The 21,714-nt window shown below is 35.9% G+C and overlaps 1 protein-coding gene across 2 annotated transcripts; it reads left to right on the top strand.

The window, feature by feature from the left end:
• Nucleotides 1–1,965: 1,965 nt before the first annotated feature.
• LOC135688479 (uncharacterized) lies at nucleotides 1,966–20,432 on the top strand. Of its 2 annotated transcripts, none has more exons than XM_065205344.2 (13): nucleotides 1,966–2,387; nucleotides 3,700–3,776; nucleotides 5,877–5,980; nucleotides 6,905–6,979; nucleotides 8,814–8,945; nucleotides 9,457–9,594; nucleotides 10,532–10,621; nucleotides 11,736–11,799; nucleotides 14,557–14,644; nucleotides 16,166–16,253; nucleotides 17,632–17,709; nucleotides 18,680–18,795; nucleotides 19,506–20,432. In XM_065205344.2, exons 1-13 carry the CDS (start codon nucleotides 2,164–2,166, stop codon nucleotides 19,618–19,620), a joined length of 1,389 nt encoding a protein of 462 aa, XP_065061416.2. In that variant the 5' UTR covers nucleotides 1,966–2,163; the 3' UTR covers nucleotides 19,621–20,432. The 2 variants fall into 2 exon arrangements, with proteins under 2 accessions (XP_065061416.2, XP_065061415.2); XM_065205343.2 differs by lacking the exon at nucleotides 14,557–14,644 and adding an exon at nucleotides 12,412–12,502 and having other exon boundaries at nucleotides 1,967–2,387.
• The last annotated feature ends 1,282 nt before the right edge of the window (nucleotides 20,433–21,714 follow it).

A 21,714-nucleotide genomic window follows, 5' to 3' on the forward strand; every position in this document is an offset into this window, starting at 1 on the left:
ATTAGGAACCATTTACCACCTACTGATAAGATGCAAATATCGGTGGTCTTGATTTGCATATCACCCTTCACATCCACTACCAGGCTGGTGCCTGCAATTCCTCTATACAACGTTGTTACTACCACCAGTGGCGTAGCGTCTATGTATGCTACGCTTGCGGCGCAAGCGTAAAAATTTATAGACAAATTCTAAAATTCTTGCAACACTTTCAATGCATAACAATTTCCGCAATAAACGGCTTCTCTTTCTTGTCATGAGCAGCATGCAGTGAACTCTAGCGCCAACAGGCCAATTGGCCCCAAATTGGCTATTTTTCCAAGTAAACAGATCGCTAAAAATTATGAAATTCGAAAAATCTGAAAAACTGAAGCCCCTCCACATCACTCTTTTTGCCTGTCCAAAATAAGAGAAACATGTGATGCTCCAGTGCAGCTTCAGTGCAACTCGAGAGAAGCTTCTGAGAGAAGTGAGAATTTTCCGGACTGGAGCTTGCGGTCGGCCTGAGCGCAAGCCTTCCCAAATATTTGATAATCCACAACATGTTTCTACCTATAAGCTGCTTTTTGCGAATACTCTTTGCGTGATACATCATTTCAAATCCAATTATTTTCCTTTCTTTACTTTGTGACTGTTGAAAAGAGAAACAGTTTCGTCAAAGTGGGGTCAGAGTCTATTTGTCATGATCCGCATTCCGTAATTCAAGTCAAAAGGCTTGCCAGTATAGTCAGAATTTACGGACCAGGGCATGCAGTAGACCTGAGCGCAAGCCTTGCTAAATACATGATGATTTGCCGGGACTAACTTTCTGAAACTTTACAGATGGAAGCATCTTCAATTCTAACAACTCTCACAGCTCACTATTTTCATCTTAGTTAACTATGAGAGTAAAAAATGAGCAGAAACTGTTGCTCCTGTTCGCTTAGGCTCTGCAGTGTGTTAACAATTTCGCAATGTGGAGAGCTCCTTCTTGCGGGAATCCCCAGCTTCATTATAGCATAAAAAATTCTTACATTAGGTGGGCATTAGGTGATGCCTTTTCTTGAGGAATATGAATAAGAATAAAATCTTTTGCAAAGCAGTTTTAGCACTAGGAGTTATTCTGAAAATTCTTGCTAAACAATTGAGCTTTTTTCAAAAACTTTCGCATGGATGATAATTTTTCCCTTGGCCCCCCTTCACTTTCCAATCTCTGTCGGAGCCTCTGATGCTAAGAATAGACACCTTGATTGATTAGAATTAGAGTACAAATGATTTGTTACTTTGAAAATCAAAATTTGCTATCACGATTATCATTAATTACCGCTTGTATTTTTTAGAAACTGAAATTACCATTACATTTATTCAACATAGCTGTATATTTTATGTTACCGCATGCCTAAGTTCTGCGCTCACGCTACGCCACTGACTACCACCAACATGGCCCCAATCTTTCCAGCAAGATGAATTATAGAAATTTGCTGACCATCTTTGAAGTTCAAGGCGCGGGCCTGGAAACATACCCACTCAAGCACCCTTTGCACCCCTTTTTGATCCAATTAAAAACCCCTGTAGAGTATCTATGGTCTACTTTATTTTACCTTATTATAGCAGGGATAATTGAAGAATAATTAATTTGAATGTCTGGGCGCATGGCTTTGATAGCTCGGTCTTGAGTTCTTAGTAAAACTAATGTTGCAGGCACCGCGGAGCAGGGGGGTGGGGGGGGGGCTTTGGCTTTTTGCAAAAAATGCCAAATATTAAGTATCAAAATACCAGAAAAGTCTCTATTTATACGGTTTTAGCCCCCCCCCCCCCACTTCTTTTAGACCCCACACTTTTCTCAACGCTCCGCGGTGCCTGTGCTGTTTATCTTTACCTTTTTGTATTACTTTATCTCAAAATCTACATCACTGACTGTAACTTAACAACTTTAGAATGGCATAGCATGCAGTTTGCTTGATATGCTGGAAATTTTTTTGAGTTTGAATTTGAGATAACCAATCTGAAGTTGATTTCCACATGGTACCGAGGCGTTGCTGGTTCCAAAGCGAGGGTTTCAAAAAGTGATCTTTGATCGTAATAATTTTTTGTTTTGGTTAGAGTGCAATATTTTTGCAATGTGTGAGATGGCATTTAAGAGGTCAGTTCTAGTACAGGAACGTTGATTTTTATGTTGATTTCAGAATGAGATTTTTTGATTCAGTTATTTTGCTTTCTATCATTTGTGTTGGATTTGCACTCGGTCACAAATCTTTCAAAGATGTAGACGAAAGAAGTCTGAAGATTAAGAAGTCTGAAGATAAGCTAAAAGTCAAATCTCAAGCAATTCAGAGACATTTCTATGAAGGAAATAAAGCAGATTTTCAAAGCAGTAAAAATATATCGGTTATAGCATTTGGAAGTTGCAGGTATTTGCAAATTTAATTCGCTGTTATGTTTTATTCCTTGAAGCATGTTGGTGTTAGTTCTCGAATCGTCTCATTATTGTCATGTGACTTTTGGTTATTGATGTAACGGGATGTATTTTACGTATTCTAGTTCGTATATTTTGCGTATATTTTACTGTGCTATTTATGACACTATGATATTTATACAAAAGTTGAAAAAGGGAATGATCTGCATAGTATTATTAACGCTTTCGTCTGATGACTAAATCAAATGAAGTGTATGAATTCCAACCTACGGCCCATGCTCAATTCAGTCAATATTCTGAATCAGCCACATTTAATCAAGCCTCCTTCTTCCTTTTCGGCTCTTTTCTCACCATGTTCATTATTCTAGTTCACAAGTTAGGTGGATAACAAGGAGGATGAAATTAATATACCACTTAATCATTGAATAATCATTCATTGTCACTATATTGTCTTAAAATGATCTGGATTTTTCATTTGAGAATAAATAAAGTAATAAAACATGATCTAACAAGCATGTGATCATATAAGGGGAATAGCCAATCTGCACAGTATGACAAATTTCTAAAATTCTTTGAGTTGATCATTAATTAAGTGTGTGGATGATTAAGAAGTTAGGGTCACAGACCCAAGAAGCCAAGGTCAGGTTATTTACCATGATCAAAGTTTTACTTTGAGTGTGGAGAGTTCTGATATATTTGAATTTAATTGAATATAAAGAAGTTTCAATAATGGAAATTACAATGCTTTTGCAACTACATCAATGGTTTTAAGACTCAAACTTCAGAGTTGATCACACATGATAATTGGTGAGACAGGGCTATGTGGCTGCTTCCATTTACCTGTTTCCCTCTTTTGTAAGTTTCCTCAATCTTGGTATATTCTGTGTATATCTTTGACATATTATCAATGGCCAAAGTTTGGTTACACAAAGACATTTTAGAAATCATTAGATTACATCACAAAAAGTATGTTGCCAAAATATTAGCTACCCCTCCCTCAACATTTTCTCAATGAATTAAGATGAAATACAAAATTGATCTTGTCAAGGACTGGGGGGAAGCCCCCCCCCCCCATGGAACTGCTTTTAGTTCATTTCTTGTCAGAAAGGTTTTTATATTTTGCAAAATTGTACTTGATTGAGTTTAAAAACTAATTTTTGTACTTTATTCATGTAACCTTTCTATCATTCTAGCCATTAACTCTTTTTGCTTGATTCCTGTAGCTCTTTGGTACTGCTTTTCATAAACTATTCTTTTACAGCTGATGTATGTTTAATAATTAATAGGTCATGTTCTTGCTTTTGCAGCAAACACACTCATAGACAACCATTATGGAAAAATATTTTGGCACAAAAGCCTGATTTATGGATATGGCTTGGAGATGGTAAGTATTTGCAGAAGGGCTATTTACCGTCTGCTTAGTAATGAAGGATTTTTATCATATTTTGATATGAGAAGTTATGTCTTTTCCTGCTGCAAATGGCTAGCTGAAATCATGGGGGCATGGGGGGCTAAATCAGCATTCTTGTTGGAAAATTCGGGCTTTTGCTGGATAAAAGACTAATGTTTAATGAAAACCAATCAAGCAACATGTTATCTAGTCTGAAAAACATGAGCCTGAGCCCCCCAAAATGAAAGCCTGAATTTCCTTTACTGGCAAATGGTGCAGATAAAAGTATTATTGTTGTTTTCATTGATTAAAAAAAAGATAAACTTTGTTAGTAATTGCGGAAATTCAGGCTTTCATTTGGGGATGCCAAGGCCTACAGTTTTCTGACAGGATCACATCTCAGATTATGTCTAGTTTTAAGGAAACTGCCTTAAAACTGCTTTTAAGGAAACATTTTGATGAAAATGGAGATTTTTTGGTAGGATCCTTTAGAAAACTTTGTCAACCACATCATAATTAGGTAGCAAGAAGAACAATTCATTTATGATTTTGATATCAAGATTGATATCTCCTCTAAGGCAGTTGATGATACACGAGGTTGACTGATTACTTCATGATAACAACATGATTGTAATTGTGATGTTCATTTTATGATTTTTATCTTGTTTTCTTCAATGGAAAATATGTTTGAAAATAACTTTTATTTGGAAGAAATGTTCAGCAAATATTTTTTGCAGAATTGAAATCAAATATATAATTCAGAACCAGTTTTGATGCCCCTGAGGTAAAAAGGGAAATACAGAAACTTTGGCAAATGCACAAAATACATTTCACAATGATTTCTTGCAGTAATTTCAACATGTCGTCATGATACTGTTCTCAATTATCCGATGAAAGTCCAAATTTTCCAACAAGATTGCTGATTAGGGAGACCAGAGCCCCCCAAACCCCCATAATTTCTGCCACTGTTTGTTAGTGCCTTTGTTGGTGGGCAAAATTCAGTCTCACTTGCTTGAGTTAGTATTCATTAGTCTAAATGAGAATGACATAGCACTATACTCATAACCAAAAGTTGCATGATCACTTGAAGAACTCCAGTATTTTGCTGAAAGCTACTGCCCTTTTGCCCCTTCGACAATTTATTCTATGAGTGAAATGTGTTTGTTTTTGTAAAACAAAATCAAGAGGAAAGGGTTGTTAAAGGAAAGCATCTCTAACAGAGACACTTCTTTGCTAATATTAAAGTGTAACATTGTAAAGGACCTTTCTATTGTTCCTTGTCCTCTTTCAATTAACACTCCTTTATACTATGTATAAAGGCACTATATCCAAACAGTCCAAGTTTTCTGTAACAAAAGGCTCTGCAGATAATTTAGAATTGAGAAATCAGTTAGGTTTTTGTCAGGCATTGCCTTGTATAAAAGAAATTATAGACTGTTGTATATAACAACCAGTGGGAATCTAGTTGAAGCAAAAGCTCACCAGGACCGAGTGTCTTTAAGCTTTGGATTGCCTTGTAATGTAATGGTGTTCATTTGAATGAAAATTCCCATTAGTATGGTATTTTTAGTCTTCTAGAAGTGTTTTAAAGGGAGCAGGTGTTTTGATCTTTCATTGCTCTGGGCAGCTGTAATTCTACACATGGCTGTAAAACATTTCAAAGGAACATTGAAAGGGATGATTTTCGTAGCTTGAGTTTTTATTTTCCAGCTTAAAAGATGATGGTGAGGAGCAAAAAGCAGGCGCTTGACAAACTAAGCACCTTCAACCTACTGGACGCTCAATTGAGCATCATCAAATATCATCAATAATATAATTTTGTTTTTTGCATATAATTTTTAGACATTATAAACACACTAGGTGCTCGATCAATGAAGCTTCTAGAACTTTCTAGGTGTGTGTGGAGGTGCTTGATCGAGCGCCTCTCCGAGCAAGGCCTGGGGGAGGATATTAAAGAGCATAGACCAATTTATCAGCCCTGTAATGTTGGTCTTACTGCACCTGTAAATGTCCTTGAAATTGTGTGCCAGTTGGCCCTATCTTCATTGTTAAGTGTGAGTTATTCATATCACATTGCTTATTACCTTTTTGCAGCTGTTTATGCAGATACCAGGCTAATGCCTTTTGTATGGATTGTTGCCAGCCTACCTGAAATGCAACATAGGTACAAGCTGCAGAAAGACCATCCTGAGTACCAGGTAACATCAGATATTAGATGTTCTTTATATGGTATTTGATTTAAACTAAATAGCAATGTAAGGGAATTTGGGGATTAAGGTAAAGGTAGGTGTGCCATGAAGGGTGTGTATAATTTGTATCATTCGCTGTTCCTTTGTTAAAATCAAGATTTTGATATTGCTCTTTTTGTCAAACATTTCTTGTCCTAGGGTATCTTGGAGGATCTTAAAATGGGTGATTTCTTTTAGCTATAACAGGCCTTGCCAGGAAAGGCGCTTGATCGAGCGCGAGCACTTAAAGTGCACCTAAAAACAGCCATGAAGAGCGATTTAATGAAGGCCTTAAAATGTGAAACGATATTGCTCCACAGCGAAAAATTGTTTGAAATTAATGTTGATAAAACTTTAACAATCTTCTCAATTAGCTGTGAAATATTTTGGTTTATAAGATTTATACAACAGTTTATACCACTAATCTTTTGATGACTAGATTTTGCACCTGGCTCCTTTTAAGCCACGTCTACAAGAATACTTTTTTTAATGAAAAGGTTTTTTCCATTCAACGAAAATACGAACGTAAAAACACAACACATTTTCATTAAGAAGAAACACAAATTTTTGCAAACAGCAGTTTTACATAAAAGTGTGAAATGGAGCGCCTTGAGTTTTATAGGAGCAACTTCATTTTGCTTAGCACAAGGCCTTATATATATCATAAACTACTTTTGTTAATTTTTTTTTAACCAATTGATATAATTTTTGTCAGATTGTTTTGCCCTGGTTTTATCTTTGATTGTAAGAACTGAATCTCAGTTGCATAAGAATTCTTCATGTCTTTAAACCAAGTAAACTTTTTGTAGCCTTTTGATATATTTTTGTCCTCCTAGCACAATGAAAAAGTATTGTTCATATAGAGTTAAAGTAACAAGCTTAATTTATTTCTAGAAATTTCTACGTTCAAATATACCAATCATTGGCGTTTGGGATGATCATGATTATGGTTCAGATTTTGGCAATAAGGTAAAAAAGTTCTTAATTGATGACGTCACAAAAAGCTATTTTTAGAATTTTGAATTTGATGGCCACATGTGTATTGGCTCTCTCCCCATCAAACCTCTGTACTTTGGTCTCTGTTCATAACTTTATGAACAGAGGCAAAATAACAGTTATTCGTTAGCAAACTTCAAATCTTTCATTGGCCATATCTCAGCAGATTTTAGACATATTTGGCCAATTTTGTATATTTAAAAGTATTTCATGGTGATCTTTTAAGTTATGTGGTTAAAGTTCGAAAATTCTAAAAATAGATATTTCATGGCGTCACTTTTTAGAACTCTAGCAATAGAGCTAAAAATGAATAATATCTCTGAAAAAAAACAAATCTTTATGTATTTTTTGCCGCCAAGCTTTCAAAGGTAGGCTTTAGGACACAGAGAAGCTATGCTCATCGGGCAGTGTCCTGATGGATCTTCTTGATGTATTCACAGTTCCGTGATCCCCACATCGGGAATTAGAGAAAACTAGCAACCACTTATTTGAAATTTTGAAATGAACTTGAATTACAAAATCCTTGTATTTTGAAAAGACGTGTCAGTTAATTCAGTGCATTGTTGCAACCACTAAAGCCTGATTTAAATTTTTTATGCGAAGCAAATTTTTCGCTGCAAAATTTTTTAAGTTGTAAAATAAACCAATCAGAACAGCATATGAAGACAGCTGACTTCTGTTTTGGTTCCTGATGACCTACGTCTTTCCGCATTGATTTTCTCCAACACTCTCAGCCATATAACGTCAATGAAATAGGTTGGTAATTGTTCATTTCCTGTTCCTTGTACACACTCTAGACAGATTATTATTCAAAGTTTTGAATTTCAAATTGACGAAAACTGGTCTGAAAGTTCTATTGCTCTACCAATCTGTCTGAAATAAACGATCGGCAAGAATTTCCTCAAAACGCTGAAATGTTGGCTGCTTATTTGCCTGCTCATCAGAAACAGTTTCAGTCATAAAAGACTCGAGATCTGCTCGATGCAGATGCACTAACAGGATCACGCATTTTTTCTGCAAGCTTAGGTAACGAGATTCGAAAGTATTTGAAGAAGTATTGCTGGTCATGTGAATGTAAATCTCTTACCGAAAGATGAAACACCCTCTTCTGAACATGCATGAATTTTTCTAACCCAGGATCGTTTTTTGCTGTTTTGCTCGCTTTTTCAATAAAATTAACTTTGAAATTTTGGCCTTTCTGATAACAGCACTCTTAGGACAGTGGCTGTATTCTTTTGCATTATTAGCAGCGAATTCGCATAAAAATTTATGCCAGTGTAATTGAACATCCTGGCGAACTAATAATTGAACAGTTAAAAATTTCGTGGCCAAAAACTCGTTTTGTGTAAATCAGTGATTTAAAGTACAATCACTGCCAAAATTACTTGGAACACCCAACACTTTGCGCTGTGCTTTTCTATTTTTCATTTGTTTTCTCGAATACTACTACTTCCGTCCCTCTTTCCCCCAAAACAATGTTGAAAGTATAGAGAAATATCAAACAATCCACAAGAAAAATCATACTCCAGGACCCCTTTCTTTTTTCTATAGTAAATCAACATTGTTCCTGGGGGGAGAGGGGGATTGCTGAATTTGCCTTTGAAAACCTACGTTAGTGTTCCAAGACCTTTGGCAGTGATTGTAGTTTACGCAAAAAGGATAGTTTGATCCAGTAGGGTAATATTTTGCACTCATTCGCCCATTTTTGTATTACATGTGCTTTTAGACAACAGAACTAGAATAGAAAAATATGTAAGAGCCAGATTAAATCACTTTATACCTTGGCAATATCCCTTTTTATTTTCAGTATTTCAAGTACAAATACAGGGCACAGGACATTTTCTTGGACTTCCTGGATGAGCCATTAGACAGTTTGAGAAGAAGAAGGCAAGGAACATTTGCATCATATAAATTCGGAGAAGGAAACAGATCAGTTAAGGTTGGACAAGCAATTTGTTATTCATGTTTTTTCACTATGTTTTTTCATTTACACCTTTATGTTATTTTTATCATGTTAACACGTGATAGATTTTTATCAGGTTTATAACCGATCTAGATCTTAGTCTACAATCCTGGCCACAGCTCTTGAAATAGATGTCTAATCATTTGACGATGAGGATCACCAGGCAAGCAAAGCATGCATCTATTAGCCAGAACTCTTTTGCAGAAGACTGATATCAAAAAATTGAGCTGGACAGGCAGTGGTTGCAATCCTCCACACTATGTGTCTAGGATGTCGAAAAGTTATAATAAAATTATATGAAGGAAGTATGTTACATATGGCAGAGCTGTACTTTAAAACTAAAATGATCCAGCGAAGTTATTAACAAAATTTTACAAGATTCACCATGATTTCCATTTGATACAAACTCGCATTTACTTCAACGGTCATGTTCTTTCAAAGGGCTTAATTTTTCCACACAATTTCATAAACGATATTTTTTCTTCAGATAATTCTGTTGGATGTTCGCAGCAATGCTGAGCCTGGTCACCCATGTGATCTTCTTGGAGAACACCAATGGCAGTGGCTTGAAGACCAGCTAACGAATGACGTCACGCAAATCACCATGATTGGGAGTGGTATGCAGGTATGGCCGTCTATTGCCAATTGCAGCATAGTTTAAGTGCTCCTACTTATAAAAGGTTTTTTGTTTATGGGTCTTTCGGTGTTTGGTCCCTTAAAGTGTTGCAGGCCATTCGTGACGAATAGAAAGGAAAGCTGTCTAGAAATGCCTGAAGTGTTGGAATGCTCTGGGAGAACTGCTCATATAAAATCATAACTTTCCAAACAATGTTACTCAAGTTTTTTGGTGTTTTTTGAAACATATCACATTTGAATCAAGTCAAGATCTTAGATAATCAAGTTTTATAAGAATATTAAGTTTAACAATTGCGGTGCTCACATAGAAGAAACACACGATGATTCAAAAGCAATTGTATTGAAAATCTCATGACCCATCCTCATTGGTTGTCTATTTTTAGCCCGTCACGGCCCCTGGCTTAAGGCTGATTTCCACTAGGCGAATTCTTTCACGCGAATCGAATTTTTGCCAATGTGAGCATGCGTGGTGTCATGTTCTCAGATTTCGCAGCGAAAAAATTCGATTCGCAGAAAGTAGATCACGGTCCTACTCTATCGCTACGAATATTTATTCGATTCGCGCGAAAGAATTCGCCTAGTGGAAATCGGCCTTTAAGCCACTTATTGTCTTAAGCCACGTAGTTTGCCATTAATGATATTGTGGGCTAGTAGTATAGGATCCATAACACCATTTCTCGATACTCTAGAAATATCGATACCAAAGAACCTAACAGCTTACATTATCTAGCTTGCTGTTGATTTTTTGCTACTCATTTGACCATTTAAAAATTCCCTGCATAATCTTATGCATGATATCTCTGTATTGAATATTTGAACACTGTCAGGTGAATGAGTCTGCTCTCTTCTAAGGTATTTTTGTAAATTGTAGATTTAACTTGTGTTTTGATTTTTTCGCTAAGGACATTCTCGTTTATTTTTTTTAGATAGTTTCTGATATTCCCTTTATTGAGAAATGGCAAAGGTGTGTTTCAAGCTTAGATAGGCTCGTTTGGCTGACACAAAAGCGGGACCACGTAAGATTTGAATTCCTTAATTTTCTTCACATGTTTACGAAATTTATTTCCTATGTTTCATCGCCCTTTAAAGGCATTATGTCCACCATTATTCTCAGCCTCTCTTTCATGGCCATGATATTCATGCATCGTTGGTTTAATGCACAAATAACCAATCAGAATGAAGAGCCACAACATTTTACTTTCACTGAGCGAGTTGCTGTGAATTTTGTTTTGGTATCAAACGTCTAAGTCAGTTTCGATGATATAAAGATTAGGCATTTTTTGTCGTGTTCGCCCAATATACTTAGTGACGGATACTAAATAGGCAGAAGAAGACCCTCTTTTAAGGTAAGGCTTTCAAGTTAGAATTAGCCAATCACAGACAGGACAGACTCTTAATTTGAATGGCCTGAGTTTAGATGCCTGTTCTACAAATAGCCTTCCTTGAGTGAACGTTGTTTCACGCAGATTAATTGGATGATTATTACACCTTTTTGGCAAACCGGAAACGCTTTGAGATCATCTCTTTTAACCCGGGTCATTCACTTTAAACATCGGAATTTCTAAACAGTAGCAACATCAATCAGTTTTAATTACCAAGCCAGTAGTGTATCGTATGAAACCTTTTTGATGAGGCCAGGAAGATATTGATTCATTTTTGGCTTTCAAGTCTGGAGTTTCAAATATTTTGTTACCATATTATTCTTTGTCTACTATCTCATTTGTTGATTCATCGATTCATTAAACTTCGTTCCATATTTTTCTATTGTCTAAACACACTTTACGACAACAATTTCCAGTGTTCTGATAACAAGAACATAATAGCTGTCAATCTGTAGTTTTATTGTTCTTTTTGCCAGTTGATGCTCTTAATATAAGCCACATCTGAGCATAGCAATTTTTAATTGAGTTGAACTGCGATTGTTTGTATTATCACTATTGAAATGACCCATTGATACAAAATATCCTCTCGTAAAGGCTTTAGCAATTTTTATGTGGTAAAAATGTGTTCGTGTAGGCACAATATAATTTATAAATATGTTCTCCACATTGAAGGAATTAGCATTTATGGAGGTATTATTAAAAATCAACTCTGAACAATTTTGCATGTTTAGATGTCTTTTTTTCAAAGGTATTTTTTTTGAGTGGAGATGTACACTTTTCAGAAGTCAACTGCATGAACGCAACAAGCTCTGGTATTTATACGTTCGAATATACAATTTGTTACCGCATCTTTTGCCTAAACTAAACCGATAAGTGGGCTATGATAAGTTTATGCGACCCTAAGTTGTCTTTTAAAATCTCCTGACAATGGCCTAAAACCGTTTACTAATCACTATGGTAACTGCTAGCAATGCACCCAAAGAAGCCCATTCCAAGGTTGCCCAGGATCTCAGTGCCCTTTACTTGACACCAGCCATCCTAATTTAACGAGGAATATGAAATAGCGTTTTAATACGCCAAATCTTGTTTTTTGAGACATTTAATCTGGTACAATGCCCTCTGTTTAGCCAATTTGTTGAGAATATGTTTATGGTATTCTATGATCCGATTGGTTTTAATTTTTGAAATCTCAGAATAGCCAATCAGATTACAAGATACTGTCGCAATCAGCCAGGCCTTTTAGGCGATGCAGTCCAACTACCCCATGTAACCCCACTCTGTCCCATCTGCCAAATCCAAAGATCATTCCAGTCATAGCTCCTTGTCATCGTTCTATTCAGTATTGTGTTTAGGTATTCAGAACGTATCAGTGTTGCGTCCAGTCGCATTTAGACCATGTGAATGTTGTTTATTCTGTCCCCTAGGTTACCCATTGTATGAAGTGACGTCGAGCTCGATGACGCATTCTTGCTCATCCTCCTTGTTGCCTTATGGCATTTGTGATTGGACCCTAAAGTGAGCACATTCTCTCAAACTTGTCTGTTAGGCCCAAATAAACATCCTTTGCTTCCACAGTCTCTATCTCACTTGTTAAGAAAACTAGCTGGAGCACTGTTGCTAGGAAAGTATCGGTTAACCTTTGCTTTTTACTGTGCTAAAATAAGTAGTTTTGTAATCCAACAGTCCTACTCGCATTAACTGTCCTACAAACCAACTATAGGAAGCTACTTAAATTCCATTGAACCGGTTGAACTGAAAATTGTCTCACCATGACATGGTTATGGTGGACTTTGCTCAAATTGACATCTTAACTAGATTTTTTTCGCTCCATGAAATGGTTTATTATTCATAGGGATTTTCTACTGGGCTATAATTTATTTCATCGTAGCTCATTATCAATCTTTCCTTCTTTATGGTTAAATCCAAATTATAAAAGAGGATGAGCTTAAAATTTATTGAAATCAACTTTATCATCATCATAAAGTTTTTATCTGATTGAGTATTTTATGGAGCTGTGCAAAATAGTTGTAAAGGTTGTTTTAACTTTTGTTTAATTAAAGTTAAGGGACAAATAAAACTGAACTTAACGTCCAAAATTTAATCGGATTAAAAATAAAGCAAAATCTATAAAAATACCAAAGATTTCTTAATATCAATACTTGAGCTGTCACCTTTGTTTTGGTTGTCACTATAACGCTAGACTAAAAATGTTGTTTTGACTTATTTTCAGTATTTAGGTCTACATTACTTTCTTCTTCATGTCTACTTTGACATATTTTAAATGTAGAATCTTCTCTAGTTTATTATAGGTTACTCCTTCAATAGTTTACTACGGTTTTTAACCATTTTCTTAGATGAAAACTGACTAAAGATATTAAGATCAAGAATAATTCTAACGATAAATTCATCAAAATCGTGAAACATTTCCCCCTATATACCTGATGATTGCTTCTAAATCAGAATCCAGGAATTATTGAAAAAATGTCCAGCTTTTCTTGTTTCTTTATTTATATTATTAATTTTTTTGTTAACAATGAGCTCTGGGCTGGATTGAACAAATTATCACGGCTAACTGGACGTATTGACGTATTGCTCATCTATTTGTTTTATGGCAAAGCTCAAAATGTTTTATTTCCTGGATGTAAATTCGTACAAGGGGGTTTTTAATGCACAGCTAGGATTGATTTAAGGTATTCATGTCACAGCTTTGCTCGATAAAATGTATTCCCTGCACCCGTAAGATCCAGATCCATCTGTATTTATATCCGCTGCAAAGATAGCTTCTTCAATGCTAGTGATCGGATACACTGCTCGTAATTTCTAGTCAAAATCTTCCTCGGGCTTCAATAGCCAAACAAAAGCTTATTGTCATACCATCAATGCCAATATCCTCCAAGCAAAGAAAAATAGCAGTCAAAGGTGACATTTACCAAAAAAGCAGGACTTCTGAAATGTTGCTCCCCTTCTAACCACCAGAAAACGCCCTTTTACCAATAGAGAATGCCAATTTTATCCGAAGAAACGCCTATGACTAACTTTTGTTTGAAAATTGGCGGTTTGAAAATCATAGGATTACATCATAAAAAGTACTGTGTCAAAATATTACCCCTCCCCCAACATTTTCTCATCGAATTTAGACGAAATACAAAATCGATTCTGCTGAGAACTAGGGGGATGTGTTCCCCCCCCCAGTCCTCCCCGTGGCGCCGCTACTGGAAGGCTGATATGGACTGAAAGCCCTGATATCTATTATTTACATACCCTTTTAGCTGCTAAGAAACCCCCCTTTTTGTCAATGTTCTATATGGAAAACTTCCACACCATGTGCCTTGTAAACCATGACACCTGAAAGTTTGATTACCTCCCATTATCGCGTATTTATCTCTCCCTCTTATTACTTTAAACCCAGCTCTTGCCTTTGAGTGAAGCAAAAGTACGTTATCACGATATAGTGCGATAAAGTACGATATAGTACGATATAGTACGTTATCATGCAGTAACAAATAAATAGGATACCGAGATGCAATGCATAGATCCTTTTAATACAACATGGTAACGTTATGTTTTAGGATACCCTATCTATGAATTCACCTCAAGTGGAATGACTCACACATGCTCAGTTCCAAAGCCAAAAAAACTCTGCCAATGGTTTATTAAGTAAGTTAAGTCCAATAGCAATTAATCTCAGAGTGTGGCGTGAGTCGATACTAACAATTAACAATATGGAGTGAAATTGTTTTGTTTATTACTTTTATTCTTTGTGTAGGTGACGAAAGCACTGGCTAAACTTTAAGTTATAAAACACAAAAAGCTTTTTAACTTTTCAATACTTGTTACTTTACAGAGTTATATAGACTAAATACATATAATTTCAATAGTTAATTCACTATTTTGCATTACACAAAAGGTGTGTCAAAGATCCTTAACTTTGACCATCAATGATTATTTTTGTTTACTGATTTTGAAATTAGGTTTCGATACAAATTTTTCATCAACTGCAGAATATGATGCATCGGAAACATGGGAAAAATGCATTGATCACACTTATCCTCTGTCAAAAGTGTTTTCTATAAGTCTTAGAATTTAGTCCTATGCTGCTTAGAGCTAATGTCCTATAGCTCTAAAATCTTACTAGCAAATCCTTTTAGGATTGTCAGTTTGACCATTGTTTTACAATTGATATCCCTTTTATATGTAAATACTCATATTTCCCAAGCAATTTTGCAAGTTTATACATTTCATGATATGTTAATGCTTTTACAAAATCCTTTTATGACATTCTTAATCAGTGCATTGTATTATTTATCCTTGACCTGAAAAACATTGCTAGGTCGACAATTTTATTCCTTGACTTGAAATCTGTGCTGAATATGAATATTAATGTTAAATTGATTGATTAGAAGACCAACAATAAAAAGGATTGACCGATTGGTCGATTCCTCGTCATTATTTTCAAAGAGCATGTGCAGTGATTTGGGATAGCCAGCAAGGACCGCGGAGCATATTACAGATTGAGGGGGCTAAAACGTTTTTCGGGGGGCTAAACATGCAAAAAACAAGAGCAGGGTGATTTTTGTATGGTTTTAAGTACATTTTTAAATTATTGGTGGGGGGGGGGGGCTAAAAACCCCTCAGTCCTTCTGCTTCCGCTGTCACTGATAGCCAATACACATGTCTTGTGTGTCTACTAAGCAATGCTTTTATGCTATTCGATTAAAGTTATTAGTTATTATAAAATTTAAAGTTATTAAAAGCAGACTTATCCAAATATTTATCAATGATTTAAGGAAAAATGATGCAATTCAACAAAATTCCAAGTAGCTGACCACAGCAACGAAGGGATTTTCGAAGGAGTTTTCTAAATTGCAAATTATCGCAAAAGGAACACTTACAATGCTTCATAATAAGAACAATTTTTTGAAATTTTAAATTGATGTACAAAAGAGATTTTTTTAAAACAAAGAAAGTAGTGCTAAGAAATGATTTTAAAATACCTTAAAACTTTATTTAAAATAAATAGTCGATAGTCATAATAATCGGTAATAATTTAGACGCTTTTTTAATGGTATTTAGATACTGATAAACTCTTAAAAATTGAACAACCCTCTCACCTTTATAATTGCATTACAGCCATTCCATAACTAGAATATCTTAGATGTTATTTTATTTTCTTTTTAGAAATGTGGTTGCATCATGCTTTAGAGTCACTAATGTTGTAACAGAAATCAACTACGGATTAATAAAAATCGACTGGAATGCCAAACCAGTAAGTTTTAAAGCATGAATTATTCCAGTTAATCCTGACTTTTTTCATCGAGTTGTCAATTTAACACTCAACTTTATGTATTTTCCCTATTATATAGTGTTAGCCATTTGTTTTCCGTTGGTCTTATGCCTATGATTCACTTGTTCACCCCATCAATGCAGAATAACTCTAGACATGTTTTCATCCACAAATCTTTCCCATCAAGGATAGGTTCGGTTTGTCCAGAGGTACAAACCCCCTGTAAACGAGCCAGCAGAATTAGTTTGAAATATATGGTATATATTGATTAGATATATTGTGCATAATTTTTTCGTATTCGACTTTGTTTATCACATCGCCACACAATCCATCTGAGATACGAAGTTAAAGACTCATTGCTAACAATGAGCCATTGCGCTACGCAAGAACCCCATAATGAATTTTCAGACAGTCTGAAATCAATTATGGTTAATCAGTAGAAGTTTACTGCCATTGTTTGGATTGTCGCCTGGATAATTTGCCACCCTCGCAAAGGCTCATTGTTAGCAATGAGTCTTTAATTTGAGCAATCATATACGCAATATAAGCAGTATTTGGATTTCTATTAATCACATATTTAAATAAAAACAAAATTTCTGAAATTCTTCCTCTCTACCCATGGCTGATGTTGCTATCATTCAACTCCTTCTATTAATCCCCTAAGAGTCCCCTCAGTCAATGGCGGGGCCAGCCACTAAGCTCTGGGGGGGGGGACAAACCAAACCAATTTAAACCACGCCCTTTTAACCACAAGAAAACGCTCTTTTACCAACAGGGAACGCCAATTATATCTGAAGGGAACGCCTATGACAAACTTTTGTTTGAAAATTGGCAGTTTGAAAATCATAGGATTACATCACAAAAAGTACGGTGTCAGAATATTACCCCTCCCCCAACATTTTCTCATCGAATTTAGACGAAATACAAAATCGATTCTGCTGAGCACTGGGGGGACGTGTCCCCCCCAGTCCCCTTCAGTCCCCCCCCCCCGTGGCGCCGCTACTGCCCTCAGTCAACCGTTCAAAGTTTGACTGACGGGACTCAACCTGGAAAAATCGAGAATTAGACGATGGGATACGTGACAATAGGTCTATTGTGTAGTCCAACCAATAGGAAATTTGAATGGCCAGCGAAATGCGTCGGGAAAAATTGCCTTCAAATAGATTAATACATTTTTTTATACTTTCACTTAGAAAAGATCTTTACATTTCTCAGAACTAGCTTTTTTGCATAAGTCGCCAAGAATTGATAATTGGTAGGTGTGAAGTGGGGTCATACAATATGTTGCTATTCATCTTGCTGGTTTTTATTTATCCTTTGAAAAGGTGTATACGTTGCCACTGATTAAGTTTTCCTTTAGGTTCAAATTGCATTGGAGATTCATGGTGAAAATGAGAAATTATCGTCTATAGCAATTCCCTTGAGCGATCTAGAAAGGGTAAGTAATATTGGCATATTTCGTCATTTTTACATTAAGTGGGGTCATCGAGGGGGTATTAATGCGCTATCCCACGCAATTTCAAGTGGAACACAGCCGTTCTGGACATTTTAGCCAAATCCAAAAATTGCTGATAAATGCTGCTGTCCAGAAAAACCAAGATTTGACTAGGTAATTTTTTATAAAATGTGAAAAATTCCACTAATCGTTTAAACGTTATTAAAAATTCTGTATCCAGTATCTATTATTTTTTGAGAAATTCTGCCTCCGGCAATTGTGGAAGTTTCTATCGTTTTCTTGCCAATTTGCCCAAATTTTTTCCGCATTTACACTTAAACTGGATTTATAAACAGTACTCGTGCGTCCACTGTGAAACCATGTTTAGCCCAATCTACGTCATATCAGGACCTTGTTTTGATACTCGGGTAAAGTAAGACAATGTCGAGTACTATACATATGTGCGGGAAATGCTTGTTAGAGGTTAACCTTGTCCAAGGCCAACAACATCTCATATGGTAGGATAACCATTACCTTTCCTTGCTGTCTTTAGCCCCCATCCCCCTCCCCTCCATTGTTGACACTGGATACTTATTTGCTACTTGAAAGACATGAGACGTGCTTTCATTTATAAATTGCCCCCAACATTCAGCACCAAACGTTTTGGCCCCTTCGCTTTTAGGAAGTACCTGACCGTATTTTGTCCTGTGTGATAGAAGCTGTTGTCTTCTGGTCGTAGTTTCTTAATGGCCGGGAGCGAAGGACGGCAGACTGTAGGGTATGCTCTGAAGAAACGTATATGTTAGAAGTTTTTGTCTTCTGGCTGTAGTTTTCTTGATATTTGTTCAGGGTTTGCTCTAGTAAATTGTAAGTCACATTTGCCTTATTCAGCTTCAACTTTTCCTGACCTCTTTAAGCACTTTTCATATTGAATTTTGCTATTAAAAACAGCATATATCTGTTTTTTATTTAGAAAATTACCCCGGCTAGCTGTCCCGTGACCGTTGAGCAGCCAAACTGGTACTGGAAGCGTGTATTCTGGGCATCAGTCATCATCCTAGGAGTTGTTGCAGGCCTAGCTGCACTATGGTAAGTTCGCCAAAATATACTGTATATTTGCACTCTTCAAAGGGACGTGGTTACTTCATCATCACACATCTCTCTTATTATCAGATATCTCCATTAGAAACACTAGCAGTAGCTTACGCAAAGTGACAAGATTGGGGCCTCTAGTGCAGATTTTGGTGGTAGTAGCAATTATTCATTTCAGTAGCAAAGATTAGGGGCAAAGTAGCAAAGATTAGGGGCAAAGTAGCATAGATTAGGAACTTGGTTGTTGTAGCAAATATAGTAACAAAGATTAGGGGCAAAGGCTACTGGAGCAAATCTAACAGAGTGGTCTGGGGAAAGATTTTTTTGACAACAAACTTTTTGGAAACTGTTAAATGCTTCTTTTTGTAAATTTATTTGAATGGGTTACTATCTAAATTCTTGCCCCCCCCCCCTTAGCGACGCCAGTGAACTCCAGAAAACCTATTTCCAAAAACTAAGAAGCCATTTATCGATGTAATATTTTTCTATTGAACAATTTTCATCATTGCTTAAAAACAGGGATTGCTTTCGTCTCACCTCCCCTAACAATTTGCAAAATGAACTTGAAACCATACAAAAAATTTTCTTGTTCGTATTAAACTTGAGACTTTGAGTTATAACTTAGAACCGTCTTTTTCTGTACACTAAAAGCGTATTACGTCTACTCATGAATGTTGCAGTTTATCATTTTTTCCGTTCCATTTCAGGTTGTCTATAATTTCTTGTCGATGGTTTGTAAAAGAAGTTCTCAAAGATATTGACGTTAAGATAAAAAATGGCATGGTAAAACTTAGGAAAAAGAATAAAGTGAAACATGATTAATAGCTTATTTTATTAATTTTAGAAGGAATTCTTAAAATGAACATCAAAACTGTTAGAGAATGTTTAACCCAATTGACGTAATAGAGCACCGAAGTGTGACGTCACCAAAAATGACTGTTGACTGAAAAATGAAAGTTGACTGATTTTGCATATTTCATGAGGTACTTCATGATTCTCTTTGAGGTTATAGGATCAAAATTCAAAAATTCTAAAAATAGATTTTTGTGACGTCATCATTTCTGTGCTCAATTACAGACCTTGTTCTAGGTGTTCTCCTTTTGCTAGTTATTGCATTCTTCCTCCCGTCACGACCGTCCCGTCCAACAAAAATGCCTCCACACAGTGTTACTGAAACAATAGTATGTTGGAAACTGTCTCTTCAAATTTGTTCCAATTTACTGAAAACTGTTGATAATGAGAATATCCAACCCAACAAGCGAGAACTGCGTGGACTGTGTACCCCTGCTTCAAACACCGATAACTATGTCAGCTGAGATTATGATTGGGAAAAACATATCCTAAGTAATTCGTTCGAAATATTACTCTTGTGCTGCAATTGCTGTTAAGATTTTACCTCTAGACGGGTAGCTGGGCAAAAGAAATTTGCTTCGTCATTATTATTGTTTTTATTCCTTTGAAATAGGCCTTAGTGCTTTAACCAATTACAAAGCAGCAAACTATACTGGAAATTAGCCAAGGCCCATCTTAGTACAAAGATTTTCAATTTTGAATAAGTAATTCGTAATATTAGGTATGGAATTAGGAATTTAGTTTATTTCAATTATTTTAATGAATGTTACTTTGACAAGTTATATTTGCTTCCTGTTTCACGTGATATCTTGAGTATTCGTGCTATTAAGAAATGCAGATTGACTCCCATGGGGGAATCCTTGCATCCCCTGGCAATTAGACAAAAGTTTCACCTCCCAAGGGATGCAGATGGATGCTGCTATAGATTTCCGTTTGTAAAAGTGATGCTGCTTGTCAAGGGCTAGGCCTTCTTGGTTCTACAGAAAGCGATAGAAAATCAACAAAAAGTTATGGGGAAAGAGTGCGAAAAGGTAATTTTTGACAGTAATTTCAATGTGAAGCAAGGCCCATCTTAGTACAAAGATTTTCAATTTTGAATAAGTAATTCGTAATATTAGGTATGGAATTAGGAATTTAGTTTATTTCAATTATTTTAATGAATGTTACTTTGACAAGTTATATTTGCTTCCTGTTTCACGTGATATCTTGAGTATTCGTGCATGTTAAGAAATGCAGATTCACTCCCATGGGGGAATCCTTGCATCCCCTGGCAATTAGACAATAGTTTCACCTCCTAAGGGATGCAGATGGATGCTGCAATAGATTTCCGTTTGTGAAAGTGATGCTGCTTGTCAAGGGCTAGGCCTTCTTGGTCCTACAGAAAGCGATAAAAATCAACAGAAAGTTATGGGGGAAAAGAGTGCGAAAAGGTAATTTTTGACAGTAATTTTAATGTGAAGCATGTTTTAGTCAGCTTTATTGCTTTTTATTTAACATAACCGTATACAGTAACCCCAAAACAGACGTGTTTCAAGTCAATCTAAGCAGAAAGCAGGCACCAAGCGTTTTTTGTGGAAAATTCGCAGAAGTATAAAAAATAATTCGTATTTTTAAGTCGCTTTGATGACAACTATCATATAAATTACGTGTGGCATGAACGAAGGTTCTGAATGAAAAGCACGAGAATGACTCAAAAATTCAAACCGAGCTTTGTCGAGAAAAATGTGCAGAAATACAATGATACTATTAAAATGTCAGTCAAGAGCAGATTTTAGAATCTTTCAGTCAAGAGTCTTTTTGCTTAGTACACGAGTTCGCAAGTACAGCCAAAGCTAAAGATTGTTTTTGGCCTATGTTGCAATTTGTTGATGTTTTCCAAAAAAAATTGATTGTAGAATATTACTATTGAATAACCAGGGTTTTCCTGCTTTTGAAAATGATAATAAACACATCTCTTTAATTCACGCTTTCAAAGTGGAAATTCCTCGGGATAATCAGATTTTTGGGTTACAGGTGGTACAAAATATTTGAACGGAATTTCTGCCTTTCTTGAGAAATCTAAAA

Source organism: Rhopilema esculentum, chromosome 19 (assembly GCF_057945365.1).
Source record: "Rhopilema esculentum isolate cy_ngs chromosome 19, ASM5794536v1, whole genome shotgun sequence".
Classification (NCBI taxonomy): Eukaryota; Metazoa; Cnidaria; class Scyphozoa; order Rhizostomeae; family Rhizostomatidae; genus Rhopilema; species Rhopilema esculentum.

Bases quoted from the DNA above. Each gene is read 5' to 3' on its own strand.
- LOC135688479 (XM_065205343.2), top strand. From the start codon at position 2,164: ATGAGATTTTTTGATTCAGTTATTTTGCTTTCTATCATTTGTGTTGGA. The intron at 8,946-9,456 runs GTTGGACAAGCA...TTTTTTCTTCAG, and splicing joins AAGGAAACAGATCAGTTAAG to ATAATTCTGTTGGATGTTCG. The intron at 16,254-17,631 runs GTAAGTTTTAAA...GTTTTCCTTTAG, and splicing joins TCGACTGGAATGCCAAACCA to GTTCAAATTGCATTGGAGAT.